The sequence below is a fragment of the Cucumis sativus genome, chromosome 6 (genome assembly GCF_000004075.3).
Source record: "Cucumis sativus cultivar 9930 chromosome 6, Cucumber_9930_V3, whole genome shotgun sequence".
NCBI classification, from domain to species: Eukaryota; Viridiplantae; Streptophyta; class Magnoliopsida; order Cucurbitales; family Cucurbitaceae; genus Cucumis; species Cucumis sativus.
Window position 1 is genome coordinate 22,425,413 of NC_026660.2, and position 10,246 is coordinate 22,435,658.

At 32.2% G+C, this 10,246-nt stretch overlaps 2 protein-coding genes and 1 non-coding gene across 4 annotated transcripts; 2 read left to right on the plus strand and 1 right to left on the minus strand.

Moving 5' to 3' along the window:
• The first annotated feature begins 157 nt into the window (after nucleotides 1-157).
• On the plus strand, nucleotides 158-229 carry TRNAE-UUC. Its single transcript has one exon. It is a non-coding gene; the product is annotated as a tRNA-Glu (tRNA).
• Nucleotides 230-455: 226 nt separating this feature from the next.
• LOC101207727 (reactive oxygen species modulator 1) lies at nucleotides 456-2,361 on the plus strand. Its single transcript, XM_004140154.3, has 3 exons — nucleotides 456-664; nucleotides 1,485-1,522; nucleotides 2,035-2,361. The coding sequence occupies exons 1-3, from the start codon at nucleotides 592-594 to the stop codon at nucleotides 2,146-2,148; spliced, it is 225 nt and encodes a 74-aa protein (XP_004140202.2). The 5' UTR covers nucleotides 456-591; the 3' UTR covers nucleotides 2,149-2,361.
• Nucleotides 2,362-4,112: 1,751 nt separating this feature from the next.
• Nucleotides 4,113-9,179, minus strand: LOC101207975 (serine--glyoxylate aminotransferase-like). 2 transcript variants are annotated; one of them, XM_004140155.3, is made up of 6 exons: nucleotides 9,021-9,179; nucleotides 7,040-7,316; nucleotides 6,313-6,597; nucleotides 5,777-6,143; nucleotides 5,143-5,353; nucleotides 4,113-4,460 (listed from the first exon to the last, which is right to left on the minus strand). In XM_004140155.3, the coding sequence occupies exons 2-6, from the start codon at nucleotides 7,242-7,244 to the stop codon at nucleotides 4,323-4,325; spliced, it is 1,206 nt and encodes a 401-aa protein (XP_004140203.1). In that variant the 5' UTR covers nucleotides 7,245-7,316; nucleotides 9,021-9,179; the 3' UTR covers nucleotides 4,113-4,322.
• Nucleotides 9,180-10,246: the final 1,067 nt, after the last annotated feature.

Sequence of the window (10,246 nt, forward strand, 5' to 3'; positions counted from 1 at the left end):
AAAATTCACACTTAATTTGGACTAAATTGTTATAAATTTTGAGGCATAATAATTAAATTTTCGTAATCCGAAAGTTGAAGGACTAAATTGTTATTTTTATAAAAATTTAGGGGAAACTAAACAATATATAATTAACCTAAAGCTTATCTCTCAACAATCCGTTGTCGTCCAGCGGTTAGGATATCTGGCTTTCACCCAGGAGACCCGGGTTCGATTCCCGGCAACGGAATTTTTATATTTTCATTTATAATTTTGGGCTTGGTCCTACTGGTCCCATGAAAGCCCATTTCGTAGGCATTTTCTAGCCTGGCCCGTGGTTTTGATCTTAAATGGGCCGAAGCGCCGGCGGAGGAAAGCCCAAAACCCCATGTTTCTTTCCGGGCCTAGCTCAATATGGCGGTTGGAAATGGGCTGGCGGTGGGCGGTGAAAGCCCAGATTAGAGATACTAAGTCCCAAACAAATTAAGAGATCAGACTTCGAAGGATTTGGTGATTGTTGATATTCAATTCGAAGAACAAATTAAATTGTTCGTAGAACAAATTTTTTTCTTTGTGTTTTCTTCTTGGAGAATTATATCAAGGTCGCTGAGTATGGCAAGAGACAGCTGTTTGGCTCGAGTTACTGCCGGAGTTGCCGTTGGTGGCGCCGTAGGAGGAGCCGTCGGTAAGAAAAACCCTAAATTTTCTTTGAAGAAGTTCATTTCTATTATCTGTCGTCTTCTTATTCCTAATCCGGTTTTCCTTTTCTTTTTCGAGTTCTGAGTTCCCGGTTATGGTTTGATTGTTGTTTCGACCATCGGTGATTGAGTAGTTATGTGTGTGAGATGTGTTGGATTAGAGAGTTTTACATGAGCAGGAAGCTGGATATTTTGGTCAATTTGTGTTATTGCATCTTTGATTGAATCATGTTTGTTTCTCAGTGATAATGTACTACTAAGAATTATACCGCTATGTAACCTTCAGTACCCTTTCGAATTTTTTTCATTTGTATAAATTAAGGCTTTGTTTGTTTGATCATATCACTTGATTGTGGACTTCATTTTGCCCATGTTAATGATTAATTTTGACGTACTTTGGTAGGTTTGGTTAAGTATGGAGTCAACTAATCTCATGTTATGTACTCAAAACATAAATTGACCGGAACTTGTGTTAAAGCATGTAGCTTAGCGATTATCGTTTACGATCCATCTTCCATCCCAAAATGTATTGACTACTTGATGCTCAAAGCTGCAATCTTAAATTGCCAGAGTATAGTTTTTCAAGAAGCTTGTTATTTGATTTAATCTATGACTGTCGAGCATTATGAACTACCTAGTGCTACCATCTTGATGCTATACATCGGTCAAAGTTCTATATATATATATATATATATATTTTCCTGCCCCCCCGAGAGTTTCTTTCCATGCTTTCATCCGAATTTTTAAGTATGTGGTATGTGTTGGCTGAGGATTCTATAACTAACAGGTTTGTCTTTCTTTTTCTAGGTGCTGTATATGGAACTTATGAGGCCATTAGATTTAAGGTATACTATCTCTGATAAATTCAACAACGGCTCTCTAACTCTATTATGATGATCTAAAGTTTTTCATCAAACTATCATGAATAGTTAATCTGTTTCCAGTCAGCTAGTGTCTTATCTAAACATCTTGAAACTAATATGAGATTCCGGCACTGCCTCATTAGGAATTCTATTGTCATAGGATCAAAATTCGCACTCAACAAACTTTGAAGTGAAAAATAAAATACTACAGATTTTGGCCTTGTTGAAACAAATTTCATAATCTTTTCTCATAAATTTTTATATTCTTCTTCCTGTTATCCTAAATTAATTGGAGGAGAGGAAAACTCATAGATTATAGGGAACTATTCGTATTCCTAAATATTGCTACATTTGTTTCAATTATTCATTCTTATTATGTTAAATTTCAGTCTTAAAAGCCCAAAGATGGGAATGAATTATACCTAATTTTCAACAGTTTGTGATGATGATAGATGGGAATGAATTATTGAGTAAAGTTGGATTTGTTGATGCAGGTGCCAGGACTATTGAAAATTAGGTATATTGGACAAACAACACTTGGAAGTGCTGCCATATTTGGCCTTTTCTTAGGGGCAGGGAGTTTGATACATTGTGGAAAGTCATATTAGTTTAAGTTAGAGCAGTTGGTCATTTGTTTATTTAAAGGCTTCCATTTGTGGTTGTTGGTTGAATGAAAGAAACAAAGTGGTCAATTGATGGTGATAGGGCTTCACCCCCTATTTAGATGTCATGAAATATTGATTCTTATTTCGAGATTTTTATTTTATGGATATATGGAGTCATCTTCTTTTAAATTGAAAAATTCATCAAAGTTGTTTTGATTCTTGACCTAATATTTTTCAGGATAGATGTTTCTTTCATTTTCAAGCTCAAGAGAATGAAGAAAAAATATTCAAAGGTCTAAGTAAAGATGACGAATATTTCAAAGTAACAAACTTTTGGTTTGTGTTTTCAAAAGTAGTACATTTTCTAAAACTTGAAAAATAGTTTTTCTCGGATAAAATCGACCTTGTTTTTGCCATGCATCTTGATAGATATTAGATTGAGATACTATTGTTCAAAACTTCTCAAATCTTATTTAATTTTTTATTCTCAAATCTTATATAGTTGAGGTTTGATTTAAGATTAGGGATCCTTTTAAAAATAATGTAAAATTTGAAATATATTTCAAAAATAGGTTGTTGCAAAACTATTTTTAAAAATAGGTGATTTGAGGTGATACACTACTTTCATGAGGTGGACTTTATCTCTTCTATTTTTCTTTATTTTTATATATATATTACACTGGATTTCACATTTTTTTATTTTCTAATTATTTATATACGTGGGTCTCACACATTTCATTTTTTTTATTATTTATATATATATACCCACATATAATAACATATATATTAAACATTCAAATTTAAAAAATATATTTTTTTTTTAAATTAATTTATTTTTTTATTTTCTTTATTTATAGTTAAATATCTCAATTTTCAATTTTTTTTATTAAATTTATTTTTTTTAATTTAATTTATAATTGAAATTATATATTTTTTTTTCAATTTTCAATTTTTTTAAAAAGATTTTAATATTAACAAAATATGTTATTAAAAAATATATTAAACAAATAAAAATAGTAATAATAATAATTAGAAGAAATTGAAGTTACTCCAAATAATAATAATAATAAATCAATACACATTATTAACTGAATATTTTTTTTATATATATATATATATATATATTAAATATTTCAATCTTCCATTTTTCTTATTAATTCATCTTTTTTAATTTAATTTAATTATTTCTTAACCAAAATTATATATCTTTTTCGATTTTGTGTTTTAAAAAAACACATATATTAACAAAATATGTTATTAAAATATTATTATGCCTCAAAATTTATAACAATTTAGTACAAATTAAGTGTGAATATTCAAAAGTCTAATTAAAGATGACGAATATTTACAAAAGTAACAAACTTTTGGTTTGTGTTTTCAAAAGTAGTACATTTTCTAAAATTTGAAAAATAGTTTTTCTTGGATAAAATCGATCTTGTTTTTGCTATGCATCTTGATAGATATTAGATTGAGATCTTTCAAAACTTCTCAAATCTTATTTAATTTTTTATTCTCAAATCTTATAATAGTTAAGGTTTGATTTAAGATTATGGAAGATTGAATAACTTTTTTGGAAAAGATAAAAAAATTAAATAAGATTTGGGAATATTTGAAAATTTGTAAAATCTTTCTCCCAATTCAAGAGTTGAAATTTTTTAAAATTTTAGGAAAACCTAGGTGGTCGATTTTGCATGAGATGAACTTTAATAAAAATGTGCTATTCTTAAAAACAAAAACTAAAAGTGTGCTATTTTTATCAATTTTCGTGGAGATGAACCCAAATTTGAGTTGAAATGTGCTATTTTTATCAATTTTCGTAGAGATGAACCCAACTTTGATTTGAGTTAATGTATGATTTATGTATGCCTAAAAACACTTATTTAAGGAGAAAAACATTATAATCAAGTTTAAGTAAACATTATTACATTTGGTTTCCCATTAGAAACCAAAAGGTTTGGAGAGTTTGATTGTGTTATGCAAATTGGAATTACATTTGAAAGTGTTTGTAATAACGGATTTATGAAGTTTCTCAATACATAGCCAGCCAAGCCAAACATTCATTCTGATGAACGCTTTCATGGAGTTAAAGTAGACAACAAATATTACAATACAGTTCTTTCTTTACAAAGTAGACGAAAGCAAATGCATGAGAACGGATCACGGTTTCGAACCGAATATCAAATCCGAGAAGGAATGAGAGGGATGTTGTTCTGAAAATATGAAGAAGCTGCTGCAACACCACTTCCAAGCTTCACTGGATAACCAACATCCTTCAGAATCATCTCCACACCAGCAAGACAACCCAACAGTTGCAACTGAAGAAAAGGATTGATCGTCGATCGACATATTAGCGGACAATATCAAACAGTTATATTATAGAAATCCATATGTTAAAGACTGCTATGGTTTCTCAAATTTGTAGTTAGTATCAATATATTAAACAAAGGAAGAAAAGGGTGAAAAAGGGAAACTTTAGGCATCGTTTTGGGCCCCGAACTTCAAGCCTAGGCTATTATACCCCAGTTAATGTTTGGGATTCCAATTATAATAACGGGTGGCTCTAACTATTATAACTCACAATTAACTATATAATACTATTTGAAATCTCTCGTTATCGTGCTTATCATTTCCTACTCATCTTCTCTCTCTCTTTGTTGCAATGTTTATTAGTTTCTATGTAGACTTATATAGTCTAAACCCCAAACACTTTCGATTATAACTCAGACTATTGTGCATCAAAACACAAACTATTAGAACCAACCTACTATAATAACAACGGACTATAAGAACCAACTCAAGCTCCTAATATCTAATGTTTTTATAAAAGCAAATTCCCATTTCACATGCTCTTTCTTAACATGATGTCAAATTCCAAAGAAGATGGGTTTCTTAAACTAAATATTTGGAAGTAGAGAGAAACAGACATGTTTGGAAGTATAGAAAACATTAGAAATGAGTGTTGCGAAAATAGGAGAGAATTGAAGAGAGAAACTTCACCTCGTTTAGGTGGCCAAGGTGGCCAATTCTGAAGACTTTACCAGCAACTTTGTTGAGGCCAAGACCTAAACTCAAATTGTATCTCTTCCAAGCCCTTCTAACAATTTCTGAACTGTCAATGTATGGAGGAACAAGAACAGCAGTCACAGTGTCACTGTGCCATTCCTCCTTTTGTGTGCAGTTCTTCAAACCCCATGCCTCCACAGCAAGCCTGTATGCCATTTTGAAATGTTAGAGTAAATCCGAAAAACGGGATAGAACCTTTAGAGTTAGTTCTGAACGAAAATCGAAAACAGAAAACATGAACACTGAAATTCTATCTTCACATGTCTTTCATCATCCAACTTGAAGGATCTGACAACATCTCGATGGATTTAGCTCTAAGGGAATGTACTACTCTTTGATTTTGTTTTTTTTTTTTTTTTTTTTTTGCGGTGGCAAATATAACAATCAAGCCTAAAGTATTAGAAGATATAGCAAAATTCAGATTCAGCACTCAGAGTAAGTCTATCATCATGGATATATTTTGCTATATCTACCGTTCTTTAGAAATATTACTATATACTTAATTATTAATCCTAAAAGTGCTACCCATTGCAAGTACTCAAGTGCAACAAAAAATGCATAAATCGACCTTGTCGCTTGGCCTAAACGTTTATGTCTCGCAATCACATTTTCAAGGCCTTCCTCAAATACAAGATCCAAAGCTGCTCTAAGCCCATATAAGAGTTGGATGGAAGGAGTGTAAGGCCAGTATGTTCCCAAGTTATAGAACTTGAGATAGTCCTTCCAGTCAAAGAAAACTCTGAGTGATTTTGCTGTTTTAGATGCCTCGAGTGCTCGGGGGCTGGCGCAAACAATACCGATTCCAGTGGGAAGGGAAAGAGCTTTTTGAGAGCCAGTTAAAGCCACATCTACTCCCCAATCATCCATGCGAAAATCAAGAGCACATATCGAAGACACTCCATCCACGAGAAAAAGAGCTGGATGCCTATATTCATCTGAGAATTTGATATAAACGTCAAGAACTTATAAATGGAGATATAAAAACTTGACAATAAAATATCATAGACAATTACAACTAAACAAAAGTTTGACCTCCGTTTACAACAACGTCACCAAAACACTAAGTTGGAATGAAGTTTTCGGTTAATCTTGTCAATGCTTTACCTAGTATTCTTCTTACTAGAGACAAATCATTAGTCACACCAGTTGCTGTCTCATTATGAACAATGCAAACTGCCTTTATAGTATGATCAGTATCAGCTGCAAGCTTTGCAGCTAAAACATCAAGCTTAGCACCTTCACCCCAATCACTTTCAATCACGTCGACTTTGAAATTCAGACGCTGCTGTTGATCAATCCAAAGCAAACTGAATTGACCAATAAGGAACGACACGATCCGATCTCCCGGAGACAATGTGTTTGTGAGAGCACTCTCCCATGCACCAGTACCTAATCCATAAGTAATGAAGTTGTTGGAGAAATGTGATTAGTTTTCTAAACATTTCTTGTTAACATAACCTAAAATCCAACATAATACACCAAACTTTCAGTAACATTGATCACAAAATTTCATTGAAGTCCAAAATGGTACATCAATGACATTAAGAGTGAATTTGACATGATTTTGGAAAGAGAAAAAACTAAAACTAATCACAACGTTAAACAAGAAATCAACAATCAAAGATAAACAAAAAAAACGTAAACAATAGAGAATCAACAAAGACATTTATGTAGGTAGAGAGCAGTTTAAATATCAGATTACAAATCAAGAAAAGTCTCAAAGGTTAGCGAAGACTCTGTAGTTGGTCGTTCAAAGTAACAAATAATACATTCAAGGCATTCCAATCAAAGTTTTATTATTAGCTCAAACAACCCATCAAAACTATGGTACCTGTGGTAGGGAACAAAAATGGAGTGCCTGATGTGGTTTTGAATATCTTTTTGACATCCTCAAGCAGAGTTTTTGTCAGTGCTGGAACAGCTGGAGAACGATAGTCCTCATTGTTCCGGTTCATTGCTCGAAGGACTTGTTCGGGGATATTAACCGGCCCCGGCACAAAAAGATGGTTCCTTCCAGGTCCATAAACATAGTCCATCTTTCCCTTTTCAAACTACGCTAAATGTTCACAAATGGCGAATCTGAACTCGGTGGGCTCAACAAGCCTCAGCTGCAAAAGAAAGCAAAAGAAAACAATGAATCCTCATGGGAAATTTTGTCCATTTTTTAAGGGGTCGTGGGTTGACAAAATATGAGTGAAAAGTCCAATTTATCCAATGAAATTTTCCCTTTTCTTTCACCAAAATCACAACAAACTCACTCTCTTCTCCCACTTGTTATCTTCTTCCTCTAACTTCTCTCTAACATCGTTCAAACACTCTTTCTTCTCTTCACCATATATATACCATTTGTCTTCCTTTAACTTTTCTCACTCTACCATTTCTTTCTATTTCTGTAAATGTATATTCCTTGTCTAACATTTTGTTTCCTGTTTTTTCTTCCTTAAATCAATACCCTTTTAACACAATTCCAAATCATTACTTTTTTCACCTTTCTCTCTTTTCCTTCCTTTCACTGATATTATTATCTTCCATTCTTCCACTTTTCTAATCTTTTAACTTGTTTATATTTAAGCCTCTCTAATCTTTTTCTCTATGAACCCTAGGGGTAAATTGGATTTTTCACTCATATTTTGTCCTAAAACCCCACAACCCCAATGGACTATTTTTTTGCAATTTCCCAATACTCATGCACACCTACTTCTGAAACAACTTTATATTCTATACATGCTTGATTCAAGTTCTATTTGTTTTTACATACTTTTTATTCATTATCAATCAAAGTCATCAGGCTCTTGGCAATCTCGGCATCAACTATTCAAAGCCAATTAAGGGATAAAAACCAATTTGAAGTTTTCTACAAATGAAAAAACAGCTAAAACAATGATATAAAAGGGTTTTTTTCCCATCAATTCTTGCTAATTACAATTCAACAATTAACAAGAAAACCTTTATTACCCCTCCACCTAGTTTTTGTTTCCTCCTTTGTACAATCATGAGAAGAAAGCAGAGTGATCATATTAAAGGACGAATATACTTTGGACTTAGGGGAGCTCAAACCCTCTCAACTTCAACGTGTGTTTATATTAGTATAGAACAAAGTCGTCTTAGTTATCAAAATGGCTACCTAGCACCGCTCAATATGCTCATGATTGAATCCTTTAACATGCAATTCTTTTAAGTTTACTTTTTACTATAAGACACAATTAAAAGTTAACAAACTAAAATTTTAATTTGAAGTTTTTGACTCGTTTTAATATTATACGGAGCTTTAAAGTAAGCCAATGAACAAAAATTATGGATAGGCAAAATTTGAGTGAAATTTCGTTTTAATATTGTATAAATTTCTTCCTTGTTTCTCATGCAGTCTGAAATACATCATAAAAATATAAAAGAAAGCAACACCAAATAGGTAACATTCAACTTCTTTACTGTTTTATAGAGCTTTAAATAGAAAGCAAGAGAGTTGTTCATAAAACATTGCACACAAATTAAAACTCCATATCAACAATGAAGAGAGGGAAAAAAAACCACTTCTAACAAAGATTGTTTAGCATAACTTAGCAAGAAGTAAAGTTGTTGGAACCAAAAGGCAAGGTTCAACTCAGGCAATCTAGTTTCAAGTTTTCTCACATCACTAAATTAAAAGGAGATGATAATTCTCTAAAATCCAATTCATGAGAGCATATTTTGAGTTATTATATTGAAGCTTCAAGAACTATATATCAACTAACAATTTGCATGCAATTTTAGGGAGGCGAAAAGTAAGAGCAAAAGACAAAACAAAAGATAGCCACATAGAAGTTTGAGATTACCAAAATGAAGTGAAAGAGGAAGAAGCTTGGAGAATAATAAGTGTTGAAACCATGAAAAGAGAAGTGGGAGAAACTAGTTGATGTTTATAGGAGTGAGGAGGGGAGAGCCAACCATAACAAAAGGGCCCCATTTCACTTGTATTTGGCAGATAAGAACTCATAGCATTGGCCCTCCTTTTTTTCCTCATATTCATATAATTGTTTCTACCTTGAAGTTTGAATCTTTTTACTTCACCCCATGTTGAGTTTAATAAAAAATTACAGGGTCTTTCAGCCAAAGCAACTAGCTTTTTCACCATCACTATTTCTACATGAACCATTTGATCCCTGTTACTTTTGATTTTGGTTTGTTTGCATATTTAGTCTGTGCACATTTAACTTCGATTCATTTAGTCAAGGTAGGTTTGAAACATGACTATTTTGATTTATGTATATAAAACTTTATCGTAACCTTTGAATTAAATTGAGATGTTTCAGAACTTTGTATGTTAGGATTGTTATTGTCTCCATTGTATAGAGAAAGGACAGGCAATTTAGAAGAACCAAAAAGTAAATTCGAAATGTTGTTTTCAAATGTGTTGTTTGTGTTGCAATATGTAATTTTGGAGAGTAAAAAGTTTGAGGCAGAAAAAGAAAATTATAAAGATAAAGTGATAATGGTTTGTAGACCACAATTTTCTCCAACAACAGAGTCCACACAGATAGGATTTCATTTCTTTGTTGTTTACTCCAAAGTTCACTCCTAATCAGCAATTTTATCCTCCTCTCCTCCGATTTTTTTTTCCTTTTTTTTTTCTTTGAGTTCTCTCTTTGGGAGTTTGTGACCTACGCCTATACCAACTCTCTTCAACATAATCGATTTTCTTATTCATCGAAAGACATAAGAAGATAGTGATGGCCTCATGGGTTGTTTCTAATAATAAAAAATCACTTTGTTTAAACATAAAAATTATAGCTGGACTTGTTCTCTTTGAGTGACATTAAGGTAACCTTTTTCTTTCTTTACAAAATATGTGTGTTGCACCGTTTAATGTTGTGATCATATCGAAATAGTCATATCAAAATTTCAAAAAATGTTACTCCAAGAGTAGTTTCTGAAAACTTCATAAGTCTAATATTGACAACTTTCTAGAGAAGGTATTTTTTGTTTAATTTGCTTTTAACAATTTAGTGAATATTTGAAAGTCATTTGCCTTTTGACAATCATAGAATTGTAGCTTAAAAAA

Coding starts and splice junctions, on each gene's coding strand:
- LOC101207727 (XM_004140154.3), top strand. CDS start 592: ATGGCAAGAGACAGCTGTTTGGCTCGAGTTACTGCCGGAGTTGCCGTT. Junction 665..1,484: donor CGCCGTAGGAGGAGCCGTCG/GTAAGAAAAACC, acceptor TTCTTTTTCTAG/GTGCTGTATATGGAACTTAT. Junction 1,523..2,034: donor ATGAGGCCATTAGATTTAAG/GTATACTATCTC, acceptor TTGTTGATGCAG/GTGCCAGGACTATTGAAAAT.
- LOC101207975 (XM_004140155.3), bottom strand. CDS start 7,244: ATGGACTATGTTTATGGACCTGGAAGGAACCATCTTTTTGTGCCGGGG. Junction 6,598..7,039: donor ATTTTTGTTCCCTACCACAG/GTACCATAGTTT, acceptor CTTATGGATTAG/GTACTGGTGCATGGGAGAGT. Junction 6,144..6,312: donor TCTAGTAAGAAGAATACTAG/GTAAAGCATTGA, acceptor TCAAATTCTCAG/ATGAATATAGGCATCCAGCT.